General features: G+C 36.0%; 1 protein-coding gene across 16 annotated transcripts in view; it reads left to right on the top strand.

The window, feature by feature from the left end:
- The window catches only part of Cadps (calcium-dependent secretion activator 1), a 72392-nt gene that overhangs the window by 22605 nt on the left and 27205 nt on the right, over positions 1 to 22582 (top strand). For 14 of the 16 annotated variants that reach the window (XM_089739864.1, XM_089739867.1, XM_089739871.1 and 11 more), the window contains exons 3-11: positions 3852 to 3938; positions 5523 to 5616; positions 7342 to 7450; positions 9280 to 9447; positions 9702 to 9877; positions 11006 to 11091; positions 18056 to 18213; positions 18632 to 18712; positions 20299 to 20468. In XM_089739864.1, coding sequence (XP_089595990.1) covers positions 3852 to 3938; positions 5523 to 5616; positions 7342 to 7450; positions 9280 to 9447; positions 9702 to 9877; positions 11006 to 11091; positions 18056 to 18213; positions 18632 to 18712; positions 20299 to 20468 — 1129 coding nt within the window. The remainder of the gene's footprint in view (positions 1 to 3851; positions 3939 to 5522; positions 5617 to 7341; positions 7451 to 9279; positions 9448 to 9701; positions 9878 to 11005; positions 11092 to 18055; positions 18214 to 18631; positions 18713 to 20298; positions 20469 to 22582) is intronic. The other 2 variants (XM_089739866.1, XM_089739875.1) reach the window with 2 other exon arrangements.

The raw sequence follows: 22582 nt of genomic DNA, 5'->3' as shown, positions 1-22582 counted from the left end.
CGCATTACTGCTTCACGGCAGAAATAAGCAGGGTGGTGGTGCCTACCCGTGCGGATTCACAAGAGGTCCTACGACCAGTAAAAAAGTTTAACGGCTGTTTTTCAAACTAGAACCTGTGACTGCTTCGGGGTAGTAATAAGCAGGATGATGTCAACTATCTGTGGTGTGACGTAGATAGCTACACCACGTGTGCGGACCAAAAACGCGCAAGCGTTAGGGATATTTTGGCAACGCGGTTATAATTGGGAAACATAGCCTGAATGAGAAAATCTAATATCCGTGACTTGTATAATTTTCTCCAAGTCATAATCTTTTCTAGTGGTAGGGCTTTCGGTGGTTTCTAATTGCAAACGGGATGTGAACACTTCACATAATCAATTGAATATCTGAAATCATTCGGTAGAAGTAGAAAAAGCGGTTTTTCTTTAGATTAATTTTGCCCGTAAATAATAGGGAAAGTGAATAGCGCCTGTGTGATATTCAAGTTCAAAGTCACGTTCTTCAGGTTATCTATTTTTTTAATTCCTACGTCTTCAAGGAATGAATCCCATTGGATCCCAAAGAGATGGCGTCACAACGTGTCAACTATAAATTCAAAGTTGTCTGAAAATAACAGGGAGTGTGTGGGCATACAATATGGCTGACTTATCAGTAAATGTCAACTATAAAGGAACGCTCGGCCCATTCCCCGGTGTTTCCCTGGGTCATCCTTTATAACACGCACGAGTTTAATCATAATGTAGCCTGAAAGTGTGCAATAGTTTATTTAACAATCGCCAAGAGACGTTTTATTTCGTGTGAAGATGGTAAAGAGTCCGCTTGTTAATATAATTTAATAGGTTATGTTTTAACAGCTTTTACAAATAAATTCTACTAAGCTAACGTTCGTAAACACGGTCCGTGTATCGTTTTTATGTTTAACTTCGATTCCTGCGCGTCGGTCCAATCTCAAACAGTAGATTAAGTCAGTGATAACCAAGAACATAATAATATGTAAATTGGTATAGACAAAAGAGTTCATTATCATTTTCTCTTCTTTACGTTGACCGATTTTCTCTTTGTTTGTTTGTTTAGTAGCTATTTACGAACTTTAGTATTGTTAATAAAACATTTTATATATATTTTTTGTTTCGCCATAAAAATAAAAAAAACAATAAGATAACAAAAAACATAATTTAATACGTAAAGCAAATATTAATCTTGAGAGCTATTAGCGGAGCCCGTGGGCATCACAACGTGGTTGCCGTCGCCCACCTTCAGAATTGAAGTCTCATTTGTAGAGAAATTACGCCTCATCATCATCATTTCATCTTATAGGTATTCACTGCTACATAGGCCTCTCCAATCCAGATCTCCAGAGCAGCCTGTCAATTGCCACCTATAACCAAAGTGACCATTTTATTTAGTATTAGCTGACGCGGCAGACTCCGTAGTGCCTCAATCGATAAATAAAAGACCTAAACTCTTGTATAAAATAAACTTAAAACAAACAAAAGGAATCCGTCCGACGCCGCGACGGGGGACACATCAAAGGAACACAACAAAATTGTTATTTTTATTTAATTCCGAGCATTTTCATATTTATTTACGTTTTAAACCTTCTCTGGACTTCCACAAATAATTCAAGACCAAAATTAGCTAAATCGTTCCAGCCGTTCTCGAGTTTTAGCGAGACTGACGAACAGCAATTCATTTTTATATATATATATATATATATAGATAGATACTATGTAATTCCTTCAGCGTGGAAGTCATTCGTGAGCATGTGCTTAGTTGCTTCGCATACGACTATCCGTGCATCTAGTTTATTTAAATCAACAAATAAACGACTGCAGAATAAATTTTAGGCTTGGAAGATTTCTTCTCTAGTTCAAAAAAGACCTTCCGATATACGTTGCAAAATTTTCTGCTGTAAATCCTTGTTTAGGCATCTACGACGTATTTAATCTAACATAGTCTATACTAATATATAATAGTATAGTGGTTTTTACGGATGTTCCGTTATAACTACTGAACCATGCATCCGATTGACTTGAAACTTTGTATCCATGTAGAAAATACATGTACTTAATGGATAGGCTAATATTTATGTGAGTGTTGGACTCCCTAATAATAATGACAATAAATAATAGGGGAGAGTGGGGGAATTGAGAACGGCGGGTAATTGGGAACAGCTAGGTAAATACTACTTCCCCTTATACTAGATCATCTCGATATTTTTCAACGCATACTTCCAGGGCTCTTAAGTTCGTAGGCAATATGCAAATGAGAGTGAAAGGCTGCACGCATGATGTCACGATAAATCAAACAATTTTTATTACGTTTATGATGTAATTTTTATCATGTGTTACAATAGATGTTACTATAATATTTTTGAGTTCAAAAGGCACACCATTTAGTTACTATCATGTACGTCCTGTATGTTTTCAAACCTTACGCGACTTGAAGTTCGCCAAAAATTCTACTGAGCATGGCGGCCATTTTGATTTATATTGACTACTTTGGGCAATTGGGACTGAACAAAATACAAAATTGAAGATCTTGCAATATACTACAAAGAAGAAGCTAAAAATCAAGAGTAAAGTCGTAAGAAATTTGAAGAAGGCTTTAGAAAATGAAAACGAAGAGGAGTTGAAGTCGTCGTGGCCTAAGAGATAAGACCGGTGCATTCGTGTTGGCGATGCACCGGTGTTCGAATCCAATGTTTCTAATGAAATACGTACTCAACAAATGTTCACGATTGACTTCCACGGTAAAGGAATAACATCGTGTAAAAGTCAAACTCGCAAAATTGTAATTTGCGTAATTACTGGTGGTAGGACCTCTTGTGAGTCCGCGCGGATAAGTGCCACCACCCTGCCTATTTCTGCCGTGAAGCAGTGATGAAGGGTGGGGCAGCCGTTGTAACTATATTGAGATCTTAGAACTTATATCTCAAGGTGGGTGGCGCATTTACGTTGTAGATGTCCATGGGCTCCAGTAACCACTTAACACCAGGAGGGCTGTGAGCTCGTCCACCCATCCAAGCAATAAAAAAAAAGAGTTTTAATAAGTGCATAATGTGTAACGAAAAATATGAGTCACCACCGACAGAAGATTGGATCATGTGCACCATATACATAAGCCCTGGGCACATGAAAAATGCACTGCCGGCGAGACTAGTCAAGGTTAATATGAGATATGTGCTGATAAAACAATTTGTAATTATTATCGAGATTTAATTGTGTTGATCCTATTTACCCCGTACCGTTCCCATTTCCCCCGCGGGACGATCCCAATTACCCCATATGGTGTCGGGTAAAAAGGAACGCTATTGTTTTTTTAGTATAATAATATTTTTAATAAAACGTTGATTTTGGAGATTTTTTTTGTTATCAATAAGTAGATAGGTAAGCAAAGCTTACGTTTCAATGAAAGTTGATTATGTTTATGACTTTTTTCTATTAGTTTTGAACATTTGAAGTTAAGTGTTTCCCAATTCCCCCACTTTCCCCTAATGTTGATTTTAAATGGCCAGCGAAGCGGGTGAGTACGGCTAGTCACTACATAATAAGTAGTCTAAAGCAAAGTCGCTTTCTCGGTCCCTATATCTGTCCCTATGTATGCTTAAATCTTTAAAACTACGCAACGGATTTTGATGCGGTTTTTTTTAATAGATAGAGTGATTGAAGAGGAAGGTTTATTTGTATAATATAATAACATCCATTAAATAGTGGAGAAATCAATAATAAATTACAGTTTCCGAAGCGAATCGAGGGCGGGTCGCTAGTATTTAATAAAATCACAGTTGAGTCCGTGTGCACGTGGCTCAATGAAGTCTTATAATTTCAAGGTCGTGTTCTTTGTAACAGTTGTGCCTCCTGGTGCCTTGGCCGGGGGTCGTCCATCCGTCCGCGGGAAACCAGAGCTTCCACGGGGGTCGACGGCCGGACTCGCAGGTAAAATGATAAAGGAAGGAGTGACGCAGAACTGAAATTCACCACCAACCCATACTGAATATCCTGGTGTGCCTTAAAACAACAACAAAAAACAATCAATTGCCGCAATTCCAATAAAACAAAAACAAACCATACAATGTTTTTTCCTTATATATAGTCGTATGTAGAATTGGGATCGTAGCGCGTAAAATAAAATTATTCCACTGTTGCACTTTTATGGTTCTTTTGATAAATCTTCTTTCAAGATCACTTCTCTCAAGAATTGGTCCGAAGAAGTGGTCCGATTTGAAAAATTCTTTCAGTGTTATATAGCCCATTTATCGAGGAAGGCTATAGGCAACATAACATCACGCTAAGGCCAATACAAGTGGAGCACCAATAAAGAATGTTTCAAAATAGGGGTTTAAATAGCTCCTTAACATTCTATAATTCAAAAATATTTGCACTTTCTACGTAAATGAAGTGAGGGTAAAATTTTGCGTTATGCCAAAGTAACTATTCCACGCGGACGGAGTCGCGGGCAAAAGCTAGTCCTACATAAAGGAGACTGAAACGATTACATACATTTTTGGGCCCGAATGTAACGTGATGAAACTAATATGAATTTAATAGATTCAGATTTATCAGTACCTTGCTGAAAATTATAAAAGTTTTCTCAATCTGAGAGCCGAGTTAATAAAGATTTAGTAAAAGTTAGGTTATGTTACAATCTCTTTAAAAGAGCTGAATAATAACTTATTTAAGCATAAGTAAATGTTTATTATATCCATTGGATAATCTTTTAAATGTCATATTATGAATGAATATCAATGATATATGGAATATGGAATTGCTATCCCACAATTCACACAGCGATCCATAATTTCAACAGTATCCAATGCAACAATTTCAAGTCAAACGTGTGAGCGATCTTCGGTGTCCAGTGTAGAAGCAATTGTCGTACAAGGCTGGCAGAGTTGGAATCCGTAATAATAAAGCAGTGATCGTTGAAAATATAAAAACAGCCCGATAGATACACACTCAAAATGCGTCGAAGATACAAAACGAGTAGAGCAGAAAAAACCAACAAGCGCCAAAAAATAATTGTATAATCTATGAACAAACGTCATGTCAGCTTACTGTCAAAGCTGTCATCAAAAATACAATCAATTTTAATCGATTTGAAATCGATAATCATATTACTTTGTTAAGTAATAATAGACTTTTTCTTCATTTATGTATATAATCGCAATTAAATCCGGCGTATACCGCACTTGTATATAACAAGTATAAATCGCTCATTTAATTACGTTGCATTAATTACCTAGTGCAATGTTTTTCTTTTTATAATCCTGTAATCGATTAATTAAATCGATCACACCGTTATACCGACAAAAACTAACTTTCTCATTTTTCTCCGGTCCCAGAAAGAGGATTGAGGCGATTTTTTATATTCTTATATAAAAAAATATGACAAATTTTTTAGACTACATTCCAAGTTATTACATTTTTGGCCCACGATTTTCCGTCTCCTTTGTATAAAATCAACGTGATGAATAAATTGCATTAGTAAATGTTCTCAAAGTTTAGTGTATTTTATCAAAGGTCCTAGTACATTGACGGCAGCACATCTGGCAGCTCCTCTTCATCCTGCTACCAGACAGAGGGAGACAGCAGCTCTGGCCCCACCACCACACGCGTAAGTGTCAAGTGACGTAAGGGAACCGATTTCGAAACGTATTTGATTAACTATAAGGATTATTTTTGAATCACCGCTGTTGATACCACAAACACCAACAACAAATCGTTACTCTTCCACCGAACTGTCCTATGTGTTAGGTAAAGAATGTAATTATATGGCAACACTGCCAGACTGCATCCGCCATTAAAGCAAGTCACATGGAGCTCATGTCGTTTTATTATAAAGTATAGCTACACGCTACAACCCGGCCATCCTATGACTTCATACTATGCTTGTCGAGACAATTTGGAAATAACAAGGTGGATAACCTCAACGAAAACTTGAATTCTCTTAACCATTCTTTAGATTACTTAAGCCTATTGCAGAACACTTGTGTTAAAGTAATCATTGCACTAAGTAACTAAGCACTAAGCTTTCCTTTAGGTTAAAAAAGATACACTAATTTGGTTCACCAATAATATTTACTGGGCTAACTAACCGATAATAGTCCCGGGATTTCAACCGTCGCTGATTCGGAATTCTGTTATCTCTGAAATATAAGAATAGTATTTAATCACATATTATTAAGACGATGATAATAATAATGATGAATAGTAAATGATGATGATGAATAAGCCAAGACAAAATAGATCACATCTAGGTATTCTATCCTTTCTTTATCAACCGATTTCCTTTTATCTTTGTCAATGAAAAACATTTCTTTTTCGTTTATGTTTACAACGAAAGAAGATTAATTAGGAATCAAACGAAATAAACCGATAAATCAATGTAAGCCTTGAGACATCAGCGATTACGGTCGCATTTCGATCAGTGAGCGAATACCTATGAGAGGGCTATGCTTGGTATTTCTCTACAAGATCGAATCAGAAATGAGGAGATCCGTAGAAGAACCAAAGTTGCTGACATAGCCCGTAGGATTAGCAAGCTAAAGTGGCAGTGGGCAGGCCACATAGCGTGAAGATCGGATGGCCGATGGGGCAGAAAAATCCTCAAGTGGAGACCACGTACTGGCAAACGCAGTATGGGACGGCCACCTACCAGATGGACCGACGACCTAGTGACAATTGCTGGGTTACGTTGGATGCAGGTGGCAACGGACCGGTCGCACTGGACATCAGTTGGAGAGGCCTATGTTCAGCAGTGGACAACAGACAGGTTGAGATGATGATGATGATGATGATGAGCGAACATGAATTACAACTATGGCGATTTTAAACGATCTGGATTTATTATAGTCGCGTTTTCGACATCGGTTCCAATTCGCCAGCTAAGGTTTCTTTTTTTTTAATACACTAAAGTTTGTAGTGTAAATTTTATTATATTTCATATCCATTAACACTCATGAACATCATAAGAGCTGAATTCAAATCGAATTTGTAGAGAAAGCCTCAAAAACGACTTCAGACGCTAAAACTTTAGTGCAATACTTAAAATTAATAGTCAGTTGAAAATAGTTGTCCTTGGCATATGTTTAACAAAGGTAGCTACTGTAGTTTTTGATTTATGAAATAAAATCCAAACAACTTATTTGTAATTAGTGGCTTTTAATTAGTACCAAGCACGACCATAGTTTTACGTACACTGACTAATATTTATATGCATAATTAAAAAAAAGATATTTGCAAGGCAATGAATGTCTGTAATATTGAATTTAAATAAAAAGTTAGTTTACGTAAAACCCTTGCACCAACATTAATGACTTAATTCTATAGATCGTGTTAGATCTTTCTTACGCAGGACCTCTACGGGGAGTGCTAGCTCGGGGGAGGCGCCTGCGCCCTCACCCAGCCCCTCTGGAGCCAGCCATTCTGACAAGGACCAAGACCCACAGGTAAACAATATCGCTGTACCCAAGTATTTTTTTTGTTGTTGATAAAATGTATTTTTTAGAAATTATATTTAAATACGAATTACATATTGACATTATATTATATTATTTGTTATATTTTCTTTCAATAAAAAAAAAAAGTTTATATTTAAGTTAACTATCGATAAAATTGATTATTGAAAACACGAATGAAACAACGTTTTGCGGAAATAAATCGTAGCTAGATCGGTTTATCGCCCCCGAAATGCCCTGTATACTAAATTTTATGAAAATCGTTGGAGTCGTTTCCGAGATTCAGATTATATATATACAAGAATTGCTCGTTTAAAGATATAAGATAATATAAGATATAGCATCATCTGTCGATATCCATTCTGCGCGAGTCCAAAGATTCTTGATCATGGTTTCCGAACGTAGACTTCGGTTTTATTATATGAATCGCAAATAATAAAAGCTCAAAGCACCCCAACGTCATACACGAATTATGTAAGTCGTTGAATGTTGCCGACGCAAAGTTCAAGGAGAAGCTTTTAAGTGTTTTGCGGTTTTCGTTTGAAGAACATCGTTATTATATGCCGTTTGATACTGTTCCAAAGTATTTTATTATCGTATTATTGGTAAATGTATCTTAATGTTATATTTCAACTAAATAAAACTTTTAGATTATAATAGAACCAGCGACCCGCCCTCGATTCGCTTCGGAAACTGTAATTTATTATTAATTTCTCCACGATTTAATGGATGTTATTATACATATAAACCTTCCTCTTCGATCACTCTATCCACTAAAAAAAAACATCAAAATCCGTTGCGTAGTTTTGACGATTTAAGCATACATATACATAGGGATATAGGGACAGAGAAAGCGACTTTGTTTTATACTATGTAGTGATGGTATGTTTGGCGCTTCAGAAAAGCCACAATTATTAACACCATCGTCAGACATCGTAGGGGCGAATAGGGTGATCGAGCTAGGAGAAATATTGAGTACACCAATCACGTTTGTTGTCTTAGAACAATTTAGAAACCTTTTCTTGACGTTATCAAACGAAAACGAATGATAGTTCTTAGGACGGAGGCACCGCTCTTCAAGAAGGCTGGTTAGCAAGTGTGATGGCGTCTACGCGCCTCCATCGGCTAGGTTCTGTCGTAGCACGAAGATAGCAGAGTTCCGACGATACCGCAATCGTGCTGAGATCTCTCGGGAATCGTGCTGCGTTTCGTTTAGCTATCAAACTAATGACCGTCTCCGACATATAAATAAAACATGCAAGCAAAGAGCAAACAAATCTGTTCGTCACACGAACGTTTGGCGACTACCCGCGAATCTCAGACCAACAGTCGGTGTTGGGTTTACGCTTAGGCCCGTGAGACCCGGGCGGGATTTTTTTTTTATATGCAAAAATTTCAGAGACTATCTTTCACAGTATAAACAATCCTCCTTTGAAAATGACTTCAGATTTATTTTTATATAAAAAAAAATTAAAGTTGTTTTAAATTTAAAATAAAAATGTTGGATCAAAATTAACAAAATTTATACTAACATTAAAGGCGGCGCGATAAACAGGGTCTAGTTTCGCACTAGGCCCTGTTTATCGCCTAAATCCATCCCTGCCAACAGTCAAGGAAATAAAGTGCTGCACCACCCAGTCTTTGTACACAGCAATAACAGCTCTTTTGAGTCATTCATTTTATTTATTGCTTCGGTTGGGTGGACGACCTCACAGCCGTTTTAAACAAATTAAAATACTCTACCATTTGTAAAAATGACCAAATATAACTTTGGCTTTTTTTTAACTCGATAAGGTTTTAAGACAATATATCTGTTACAGGAGAAGATAGAAAAGTTAGAAGAGGACAAGAAAAGGCGTCTCCAACTCTACGTCTTCGTTTCAAGGTGTATAGCTCATCCCTTCAACGCGAAGCAACCCACAGATATGACGAGGAGACACACGAAGCTGACTCCCCATCAACTTGAAACGATACAGGCTCGATTTCAGGTGAATAAAACAAAAAACAACCTACGTATTAAAACAGAACAGGAACAAAACTGGCTTCATTATCACTGAATAAAAACAGAGTTAAATAATAAATTATAGAAAGCACAATCCATACTTATCTATGTATGTTTGTTTGTCCTTCTTTGACGTTGAAACGTAGCAAAGATTTAAATTGATTTTTTTATTTAAAATGATTTTACATCCTCTGATAATTTAATCTTATTTTTAAACACAATCCTGTGTCATGGATCCAGGCATTCCTCAAAGGCGAAACTCAGATATTGGCGGACGAAGCCTTCCAGAACGCCGTACAGTCTTACCACGACATATTCTTGAAGTCAGAGAGAGTGGAGCAGATGGTGAAGTCCGGAGCTTGCTCGCATCACGACTTCCGAGAGGTCTTCAGGAATAATATCGAAAAGAGAGTCAGGTTCGGCATTCCTTCTATTCTTCTTCAATTCTACTGCAAACATTACGCCGCTTAGGTTTCCGTATATACCGTCTCGTTTGCTTTTCGGAAAATATCAAATTTGTGTGGGAGTGAACAAAAAATTCCCAATACGGAAACCTATTCGGAAAATTTAATGTCCAGTCCCATTTAGCACGAAAATCTGTAACCTACTTATACCCTTATATAAGTTCTTATTTGAAATTGCATACAGCAAGAATCCTTTTAGCAACACCTTTACTATTACATAAGGAAAACGGTAAGGAAGGTAACATGTTTTAATACATCTATACTAATATATAAATCTACAGTGGTTTTTACGGATGTTCCGTTATAACTACTGAATATGCATCCGATTGACTTGAAACTTGGTATCCATGTAGAAAATACATGCACTGAATGGATAGGCTAATATTTATATGATTGTTGGACTCCCTACACCAGTTGCGGGGGTGTTAATGATGAGAATCTTTGCGAGGGTGAGAAATAATAATATTAATTTTAAATGCCCAGCGAAGCGGGCGGATACAGCTAGTTTATGTATATATGTATGTATAAGTAAGAAAAATCACGTACTTATATTGTGTTGAAGTGGTTAGTTTTTTGTTTGTGAAATATAACCCGAATAGCGATGTGCGGTGGACAGTGCATAATAAATATTATAAAATGTAAGATGCCGCAAATTTAGAAAGGTGAGGTTGAAGGGTAAATTAATATTAGAATATGTTTTTATGTTTTAATTGATGCTCTGTCGTTGGCTGGGGCATCAACTATGACATTGTATATGTCCTTTTTTTATTAGCCCTGTAGGCAGATAAGCCCAGATGATGTTGGGTAGTTACCGTCATAGCCAAGCCGTTTCCTACTGCCCGCAAACCTCAAATATCTATATCTATTTTTTATTTATTTTTTATTGTCATTGCAGGCAGACGAGCATACGGCCCACCTGATGGTGAGTGAGTGGTTACCGTCGCCCATGGACTTCAGCAATGCCAGGGGCAAAGCCATGCCGCTGCCTGCCGCTTAATACTCCCCGCAAGCCTCGTTTGAAGAAGGACATGTCATAGCGCTCGGGAAACACCTATATGAAATATATGAAATAATCCGCAGGTCTTTGCCGGAAATCGACGGACTCAGTAAAGAAACAGTGCTATCGTCGTGGCTGGCAAAGTTTGATTGCATTATGAAAGGAACCGGTAAGTTTTGTACAACGAAAAAAAAAATCAACTTTTATTCCGATCTCGAAAAAAAAAAAACAATTACGAGGCACGTCAAAATACTCAATACTATTTACAAGTTCCGATATCTCGGGTGTTTTAATAGTAGATAAAAAAAAATCGTGGGATGTGTTAATTGAAATCGTTGAGTATTTGAAAACGTCGGAGGTTTTAAAGCCAGTCAAATGTTAGCGAAGTTAGGTTAGCGTGCGCCTGAGGAGGCCTGCGTCGCAGCCACTATTATTAGCAATGGCATCTCGGTCAGTATCGATTACTGAAACGTCATTCTATGTCAGATCGGAATCATATTCCACGATTTGACGTATAATTGGCAAGATTATTGACTTGACCACTATGATTGCGGGTAGCATTAACCCACTTAACCTTTACATTTTGACGATCTACTGATCTCAGTGTTGGAATTTTCAAGGCAATGCATCGGAAGGAATTTCGTGTATTGATTGTACATTATTTAATGAGGGGTGAAATAAAATTGTAGTCAAACAGTGGCTTGATAAGAACATGACGGGGATCAAACACCGGGGAAATGAACTATTATTGACTGGTTGCTCTTACATACAACATAAATAATTATGTTATTTTGAAATCTCGTTCGAAGAAGTCTATTTTTAATCGATGACGTCATTAATATACTTGGAAATTCAAATCGCTTCTTAATTCGTTTTCGAAGACGCCATCCCTCGTATTTTAGTTCTAAGAAAATTAATTTTGTTTCCTAAAAATAAAATAGTTACACCAAACGAACATAGACAGAAAAAAAAACTATGAATTCGATTTAAATGAGCGATTCAAAGAGAAAGCCGGTGAGTGTTTTACGTTAAAAGTAGGTCAAATGGAAAATGAATAGCAAAACTTATGTTTTCAATAGAAAATTCCTTTTGAAATAAATATTGTTACTTTTATATTTTTTAAACATTGATATATGAAGAACTACTTAAAATAAAATGGTTATTTAAGGCTTCTTTCACCTTTCGTTAACCTCTGAAGTTAATAGAGATCTAGCCTTTTAAGAAAATTTGGTAAAACGAATTAAGAGATGTGTTAACCATGTATGTTTGTAATATTCGAAGAAAACTCTATTACGCTATATATTCTTCAAAGTTTCGTTAAATTGTTGCAATGAATTATAAAAAAAAAGGAATTACAGAGTCATAAATTACAAATTTTTGCTTATTCGTAGAAATATTTAAAATTCTATGAAACTTTAAATCCGGATCGGTATATATGGTCTTCGGATCGTTCACATATTACTTTAGTATTGAAGAAATAACAAGATCCAAGCTGAACTATTTACCGCGAATAAGGACTAGATTTAGATTTCCGATCGGAATTATTATATTATACCGGAATAACAGGATATAACAGAAACAAATCCTAACTTACCCCAATATAGGACTTGAAATTGAAAATAGCGACTTATCATTTGGATCGAATTTTATTTTTATTCAACATTAATTATGTACATTTATTATCTACACGTGTATGTTAGATATATTACGAAGAACAAACATTTAAGATCCTTAATGTTCGTAATCTTCCGTCCGTTTTATTGTAAGTCGTAAATATTTGTGCAAATCAAAAGTGTCAGCATGTTGCAATGTTTATCTGCTACCTGTTTTTTTGTTTACATACTGAGCTTGAATCCTTTATGTGCCTTGGAATGTGTGTCAGAAAGCTTGTGTGTTCAATTGCAATGTAAAGTGTACTTTATCCAAAGTTAAATAGGTGTCGAAATTGGATACCTACATGTATTGCCTTTTCCGATTCGTAAAAGGATCTCATAGCATGCTGAGAACGATTGGTTTGGTGGCTCCGTTTGATTGTGTTTAATTGCTCGGAAAATAAAATAAAAATAGTTTCTTTAATAAAAAAAACCTCTGGAATGAATATCAAAACGTATCCACATTCAATAGTTATAAGTAAGAGTTACAAAAAGATATTAATGAAATTTTACTATGAAAACAGATTGGCAACAGAAATTAATTATATTATAATAGTTGAGAATTACGGGTACTGATAATATTTCATCATTTATATATTTATTATATACGAAACGGTATCAATGAAAATACACAGTTTTGTGAACAAAGTTTGATGAATATTCAAAAATAGTCGAACCTTTTTTATTTATTTTATTAGACATAAAACATACAGTGTAGGTACATTCATTGAAATTCGAACAGTAAGGTCTAAGCTTGTGTTCGAATTTCTTTTTAACAAAGTCCTTTACTTATTATAATAATATTTAATACTAATAATTAGAATAACATCGAAGATGTAAAATAAAATTCCAAAAAATTTAAACAGCACTAGACTATTAGTTTCAAAAATTGTTTTGGGCATTTTCAAATCCATAGATGTAGTAATTTTTACCGAACTTCAATAGAGTCAGGGAGTTGCCCTAAAAGAGCGTTGTTGAAATTTATTTAAACAATATTAAAATGGTACGAAACTTGTCTATCCGGCCTCGCCCAACCCGTCGCTTGCGACGAAGGGCTCGAAGAGTAAATTAACATATAGACACAGCCCACTGAGTTTCTTGCCGGATCTTCTCAGTGGGTCGCAATTCTGATCCGATGGTAGATTCTGCGAAGCAATGCTCTTGCTAGGGCCAGTGTTGACAACACTCCAGGTTTGAGCTCCGTGAGCTCACCTACACGTCAAGGCGAAGCTGAAATAGCCTCTCAAGGCTATCAGCATAGGTAGGAAAAAAAGATATTTGATACTTTTAATAAAAATGTATCATCAATCCCAGAATTTAATAAAAAATATCTGCTCTGGTGAAAATCTTTTCAACCCGTTCTCTATGCCTTCTCGTCTACGATTTATGAGTATAAACAATATAAGTCAGTCATGTAACTTAATGAACTTAAGACTGGGAGTTATGAGACGTGCGACATTCCCGCTCAGATGGAAACTTCAACCCGCCTTTTACATTCCAATCCAGGGTCCAATCGACCTAGTTAGTGTCACTCCCGATCCATTAACGGTGCTTTTAGGTACCACAAGCACCGGTCATCGTCCTCGTCGAACCCGTCGCTTACGACGAAGGGCTCGACGAGTGAATTAAGCCATAGACACAACCCACTGAGTTTCTCGCCGGATCTTCTCAGTGGGTCGCGTTTCCGATCCGGAGGTAGATTCTGCGAAGCACTGCTCCTGTTAAAGCCAGTGTTAGCAACACCTCCGATTTAAGCTCCGAGATATCACCTACACGCTAGGGTAACGTTGATATAGCCTCTCAAGGTTATCCGCAGAGGTAGGAAACAAAAACAAAAGTATCACAAAACAAGCCGGTGTCGAGTTAATTTTTTTTGAAATTCATCAAACTTTGCATTTCGGTAAGTTAGGGCGTAGTTTATATATATTTTTAATCATGAGCGTCACGATTGCCTTTCGTGTCCTTTAATTATGTGCTGGCTGCATTTGTCTCATTGTGTGTGTTTTCTGCCCCTTCTGTCACTACATGTCTCTCACACGTAAACAGGAATAACAGGTATCGCTGGATGAAACAAATCGTTTTATGATTTTTTTCTTTATTTTGTTTGGTTTTTTTTTTTAATGCAAAGCTTGCCCAAAGGAACCGAAGACGCATGTGCTTGAAGCTTCGCAATTTATATCTATATGCATAAAAATAAAGGTTTTCTTAAATTGAAATGCCTTCTGTAAGTAGTTGATAATATCAAAAACAGGTGCTTCAATTACTCTCTCTCTGTCTCTGTTTGAATCCGAAATGTGATTTATATTTATTATCGTATCATCATCATCATCATTGTTTTTTAAGGTTTTTTTTGCTTAGATGGGTGGACGAGCTCACAGTCCACCTGGTGTTAAGTGGTTACTGGAGCCCATAGACATCTATAATGTAAATGCGCCACCCACCTTGAGACATGTTCTAAGGTCTCAGTATAGTTACGACGGCTGCCCCACCCTTCAAACCGAAACACATTACTGCTTCAAGGCAGAAATAGGTGGGGTGGTGGTACCTACCCGCGCGGACTCACAAGGGGTCCTACCACCAGTAATAAATACACTAGCAAGTTTTTGAGTTATCCGAAACGAAATTAATAACCCCTCATTAAATACCAGGTCGCCGTTTACTTTATGACTAATCACTTCATTTCAGTGTACCTTTTTCCTTGTTAATTAAGCTATTTTCTTTGACAGCGGTATACTTAATCGTATTCAAACATATTTGTTCTATGTTTGTCTCTTTATGGCTAAAAGCTGCTGACACAGTGTGCTTAGTGCGAGTTTTTTAACGTTCTCGATAACGTAAAAGTTAACTCAAATTTGTATGGAATGGGATCGTTTCTCTACGTTTGCCGCTAGGGGCGCTGTGCCAACTGCATACAAAATTGCCTAACTTTTACGCTATCTAAAGAAACTTGCACTAAGGATACTGTTCACTTATTAGAGGCCTGCTATGGTTCTTCGCTCAGTGTTGATATCTCCATTTCGTTCTTGTTTCATATGTCGGTATACGGAACCCATGAAACAAAGCTATGAACTTACATAATTTTTTACTCGTTTTATTCTTATTTACGTACGCAGTTATAGAATTAAAATGGAGACGAAAATATGTTTTTTTTATTGCTTAGATGGGTGGACGACACAGCCCATCTGGTTTCAAGTGTTTACTGGAGCCCATAGACACCTACAACGCAAATGCGCCACCCACCTTGAGATATGAATTCTAAGGTCTCAGTATAGCTACAACGGCTGCCCCACCCTTCAAACCGAAACGCATTACTGCTTCACGGCAGAAATAGGCAGGGTGGTGGTACCTACCCGTGCGGACTCACAAGAGATCCCACCACTAGTAAAACGAATGAGTGTTGTGATTCTCATATGAATGTGAAGCTTAAGTCAAAGCTAGCCAATCCGGCTAAGGCGGTTCAACATAGCTAAAATATCCAAGAAATTAGTTTTTCATATGTTTAGGTACTGTTTCTTTTGTTTATTTTAAAATTACATAGTGATTATAGGTATATTTGTTGTTCCTAAAGCATTTGCGTATTCGGTGTATCAAGCATCTGTAATTTCGCTTCGTTGAAGAATGCTTTTTTTATATAATATACTCTTTTTATGATTGGCTACAGATTATTTTGATTTGATTTTTTATTTAATTACAGTATTTTCTAGAAATCAAAATTTAATAAAAACTCTCTTGAGATACGCCTCCGTTATTCTATGTTTATTTTCATGCGAATATTATAGATATTTTAAGGTAAGACGCACTGCAAGATTGTTCTCCTTTTTCCGCTTTTGTGCTCGGTTGAATTGCCTTGATATAAAATATTCAGCTAATGCGTTATAGTTTCAAAGCCAATTGTAGCTAAAGAATTGTCAGTGTTTCAATAAATAATATTAGCATCAGCAGGTCTATTCAATAATATTGGTATACCTATTAAGTAATACAACTGCTGATGTTTGGGAATGGGAGTTAAAGCGTTTACAGGACAATCAGAATTTTAGTATTATTTACAGTTTTTTCTAGATCACTAGTCTATGAGTTTTAAACTACGCGCTTTTCGATCTGATTTCATGTGACAACTTGGCGCGATCGTGCTGTTTCACTGTTGTTTTGGAGCGCCTTATTGCTTTGTGATCTGCACTAAACTTCTAACTTGATTGTGAAAATTTAATAATCTACTGAATCGAATAGCTTAAGGGGCAGTTAATTTTGATTTCGTTGCAGAGTATAAGAAAATTGTTCCAAAAACCATTACTATCCATGACACGTCGGAAAATAATTAAAAAGATTCTTGTTACTTGTTTACTGACAAATGACGTAGACTCACGTAGCATACGGCTTACTGTCAAGTGATTTCTGGAGTTCTGGAGTAAAAAGTCAAATATTGGTCGTTTTAGCCAGTTCATGTTTCTTGAAGACGTAATCTACAGCAAAGGCCGTTGTGTAACATCGCTCCCCTTGTGAGACGAGTTCGTGCGTCGTTCGTCATATGTGTGCTTAGTGCGAGCTTTTTAACGTTCTCGATAACGTAAAAGTTAGATTATATTTGTATGGAGTGGGATCGTTTGCGTACGTTTGCCGCTAGGGGCGCTGTTCTAACTGCATACAAAATTAGGTTAACTTTGACGCTATCGAAAACGTTAAGAAACTCGCACCAGTAAGCACACTGATATTAAATTGTCATACATTACGTGCTCTGCAAATACCATTTTCGGTAGCGATTTTTCTGTGTTATGGTATCAGTAATTAATTACCATTACAACAAAACTATAATTTTTGCAACGATTTTCTTACACCTTGTAGACTTGTTTCTCGAAATTAATGGCATAAGATCAGATGTGCATTATTACAACTTTTCTAATCGTACTCGACATTATTGTACCTATTCAAAATACCTACACGTGCATTTTTACAATAGCTTTAAATAATTACAAAAATAATCTTGATGTCGAGATGCCAAAACAAGCCATGTTATAATTCACATTAAAGTATTTTTCGCAAAAAGCACATACGGCCTTTTGCAATTAATTTATTCTGAGATTTGTACATATAATTGAAACGCGATTGCATGCACACGTATTATGTAATGTAGGTCTATTTACATTGGACTTCTTTGGTAATAGTGAAATCAGCACTTTTCATTTTGTAAGCCTAATGGTTCGTGAGTGCTTTAAATTATCAACTTAGCGCCTTTAACTGCTAATATTAATGCAATGAAATTTTAGGTGTCTCCTTAAGTACTATCGCTTCACTCAAGGAAACTTGACCAACTCGAGGAGAAATCTCTTTAAAGTTGGATTTTTCGTAATACTAACATAACCTCAGTTTTATATTTTGCGGTGTTGCCTCAAATTAACGAAGGCTTTCAATATGTAAATTTCGTTAAGGAGAAGCATTAACTACACCCATTGATGAAACGGCGTGTGATTATGTAATTGTGTCCAGGAATACCTGGGGACGACGACTCCAAGAGGCCATCCCGGGCCCAGCAGCAGAGCTTGAACGCGGAGTGCATCCTCAGTAAAGAGCAGCTTTACGATATGTTCCAACAGATTCTCGGCGTGAAGAAATTTGAACATCAACTGCTGTTTAATGCCTTATTGGTAAGAGCTAAGACTTAATTTAAGAAATGTTTCGTTGTTGGGTAAATCAGTATATACGGTATCTTGGATGGTACCTACATACATCAAGACACACAAATTGCATCCAAATAAGGAAATGATACGGAACATGCCCTGTAAGGTATCTGAGGTCCCCGATCGACGTATAGGATCCAACCATATTTTTTTTATTACTTAGATGGGTGGACGAGCTCACAGCCTACCTGGTGTTAAGTTGTTACTGAAACCCATAGACATCTAAAACCACCCACCTTGAGATATAATTTCTAAGGTCTCAGTAAAGTTACAACGGCTGCCCCACCCTTCAAACCGAAACGCATTACTGATTCACGGCAGAATATAATAATAAATTGTAATCAGCATTTATATTAATGGATTTACTTTCATATTTTGCACGCAGCTGGACTCAGCAGACGAACAAGCGGCTGCCATTAGAAGAGAATTAGACGGTAGAATGCAAAAAGTTAACGAAATGGAGAAGGTAAGAGAGTATGAAGAAATATAAACTTTATTCCTTTGATTTAAAGTTTAGAATCGGTACAGAAATTTCGTGGCCACTGACAATGTTTTATTTGAAACATCTTGCTATACCTACTGTTTTCTAGAGATACTTAAGTTTCGTGTTTTTATGGCTTCCATAGTCGGATTGGACTTGGCATAGTTACCTTTGTTTGTAGTTCACTGCTAACTTTACTAGTGGTAAGGTGTGTTGAGTCCGGACGGGTAGGTACCACCACCCTACCTATATTTGCCGTGAAGCAGTAATGCGTTACGGTTTGAATGGCGGGGCAGCCGTTGTACTGTAATATTGAAAGTTAGAACTCTTGTCTGAAGGTGGGTGGCGGCATTTACGTTGTTCATGCCTATACTCAACACCACCAGGTATGCCGTGAGCTTGTCCATCCATCTAAGCAATGAGAAAGAAAATAAAAGAATTAACGGAGTGGCTACAGTTGTGGTACGAATGAAGTCTATTCTTTCGTTATAAGAGATGATCGGATCATCGCATGGTCCCTCATAGAATAGGTTCATACACAGACGGAGATAATATTCTCAAAAGGTTTCTCCCTATAATTCTTGGCTGCTGCAGATAGAATGTACTGTGGCAAACATTCTCGCGTTTCGGTTTGAAGAACAGCATAGCCGTTATCCCAAACGAGATTAAGACTTCTCTTAATATAAATAAGGCTCTATTTAAATCGTAGTCTAACTCTATACAAAGTATAATAGAATATATGTACATATTTGCTATTGCCTTTTAATCACTGCTACTAATACTAAGTAATTTGTACTATTAATTTTTCCCGGTCATCGTTCTCGTCGAACCCGTCGCTTGTGACGAAGGATTCGGCGAGTAAATTAACCCACAGACACAACTCACTGAGTTTCTCGCCGGATTTTCTCAATGAATCGCGTTTCCGATCCGGCGGTAGATTCTGCGAAGCACCCTCTTGCTAGGGTTAGCTTTAGCAACGTCGTCAGGTTTGAGCCCCACGAGCTCAACTACTAGATAAGGCTACGCTGAAATGGTCTTTCAAGACCATTCTTTGTTCTTTATTGTACACACAGTTAATAAAATACAATAATTGCGAAAACTTATAAATGGCGAGCTTAACTCAACAATTGAGTTATCTACCAGCTAACCGTTCTTAAAGAGAGAGAGCTTTACATACGTGGGTAGAAGAGTACAATCTAATCAATTTACTTATTGATACAATACACAATAACAATAATAAAAACAATAAAAAAAATATATAAAAAAAACACTAATATCATACTATATATCAGACTATATACATGCACAATTACACACATAAATAACATAAACATATACACGTACATATATAATGAAATACATAAAATAAATACATATAAGTAATACTAAATCGATAGATAATGCTCCTTTACTGCCTTCCTGAATAATTCATATCAGCATAGGTAGAAAAATAAAACGTAATTTTTCGATTTGAATCCGATATTCCTGTTGTAATGTCATCAGACGGACAGCTTAACATCAGAAATGCCGCAAATACGCAGTAATGACGCATACAAATTTTTTTATTGCAGAATCGAAAGCTGATGCCGAAGTTTGTGCTTAAAGAAATGGAATCCCTGTACATTGAGGAGCTGAAGTCATCCATCAACCTCCTCATGGCGAATCTGGAGTCCCTCCCCGTGTCGAAGGGAGGGGCGGACTCCAAATACGGACTCCATAAAATCAAGCGGTATAACCACAGGTCAGTACCATCGTGAACCATCACTCAGAAGCTAATCGATATTCATTTGTTACTCGTGGTTCTTTACTAAATTCTCTTTCTGATTTTTGATGTTAAATTTGTATTTTATCTTATACAAAGCAAATTATATATCTATGTCAATGATTTTAAAGTCGAAATCACGAAAATATCGCATACAATTTATTTATGTGGAAGACGAAATCAATAATCGGAAAGAGAATATATTATATTGTATGTAATATATATGGATTGGTGTTGTTAATTTTGAAAGTTAAACTTTGCTTTTTAAGCTGTAAAAACTGAGACTTAAGAACTCATATCTCAAAGTGGGTGGAGGCATTTACGTTACAGATGTCTATGGGCTCGGGTAACCATTTAACACCAGGCGGGCCGTGAGCTCGTCCACCCACCTAAGTAATAGAAAAAAATCTCTACGCTTACGACTTATAGACTAATAAAACTTAACTATAGTTTTACGTAATACGGTACTCATAATTGAAGACGTGAGTGGATGAAGGGGATATGATACAATTTGTTAATTTTGAGAAAACGTGCAACAAATTTACTTATACTCTTTCTTCGTACATAACACCATCAACACATGCAATTTCTAAAAATAGACTTTAAACTTGGAGTTTTAAGGTCTAATATGGTTTATAGGCAAATAGCACCTTCATTCGATGTAAAACCTCAAAAATCTTAAAAATGGGAGTTAATACCTTCATCCACTCATGTCTTCAATTACTGTTTTATCTTTACCATTCAGCATTTAAACTGATCTAGAATGTTTTTTTTTATAATAACACTAATTCGTCTGTCAGTACTAAGTAATTGAAAAACGCCATAACAAAATTAACAACGCTAAAATCATAATTTATCGGATCGATGTTGTGTATGTGTTGTTGTTTAAAAACTATGAATGATCGGTTCATGTTATCATTATAGGTGTTTATTTGCAATGTGCCTAACGGCTATTTGTTACCTGCAATATAAAATAGAATTATTTGGGTTTTCTTAAAAAATACTAAATAATTTACTAAAAAACTGTTTACGATTTTGCACAAAGAATATTAGACTACTAACAGTTATTGATATGTATAAGGAATGTAATCGTGACTAGATCATTCAATAGTTTCTCCAGTGCGCATCAAATAAATCAATGATTGTATATTATCTTTCATTATTTAAATCATTACGGTCAATGTTGTTTTGTATTTAAAAAGTTATGGTAACAAAATCGGATATTCTAATCTCGATAAAGGGACTTAATGCTTTGTTATCATAACTATGGTGGACCAAATGTGAAATAAAGTAGATATATCAACAAATTAAATTTTCAGAAACTAGGGGTGTCAGTAGATTCACCGACATTGAATTGGTAATCCTAAAATAATAATAATAATTGTCGATGTCGTGGGACACCGGATAGGAACGAAGTTCCTTATTATAAAAATATTAATTTTAAGTTCTATTCGAGGTATAAAGAAAATAATTATTCGGGTATACATTTTTTATTGTTTTTTAATTGATAAAAAAAAACTACTTTACAAAGTTATCATCTTTATTTTATTCACACTGATTTATAAAAAATATATAATAAAAAAATATGTTATTTTTTGTACGTTATTACAAAGTTAAGTCATACACTGTGTGCATTACTAATAAAAATCTTACGTTACGGACGTTTTTTCCCGGTTAGAGTACCGCATCGTCCCAAAAGGAACTTCGTTACAAAAAAAAATGTTTTTAAAAACATTTCAATTTAAACATGTTAGTGAGATTATAAAATAACAATATGCCCGAATACAAGAAAAGAAAGAAAAAAACTAAAAAATTGCAGTTGCACGCAGATTAATTTAAAACTAGGCACGCAATGATTTCATGAAAACTTATTAGTTTAGCCTTCTTTTCAAATTTGGTCCTTAAAAATATGATAATTTAAATCCACAATGCTTTGTGTTTACATGGTGACGATTAAATACAGGTATATTATAAGTAATATATACTCATCACGTAAATAAGAAGTGTCCAATTGTTGAAATGCGTGAATTTGAAAAACAGATTTACTATAATAATGTAATGCCGCTAAAGGTTGGAATAAACTTAATATTATT

Source organism: Bombyx mandarina, chromosome A1 (genome assembly GCF_030267445.1).
Source record: "Bombyx mandarina strain Sakado chromosome A1, ASM3026744v2".
NCBI classification, from domain to species: domain Eukaryota; kingdom Metazoa; phylum Arthropoda; class Insecta; order Lepidoptera; family Bombycidae; genus Bombyx; species Bombyx mandarina.
Note: the sequence above shows the minus strand (reverse complement) of the source record. Positions and strands in the feature narration are given on the sequence as shown.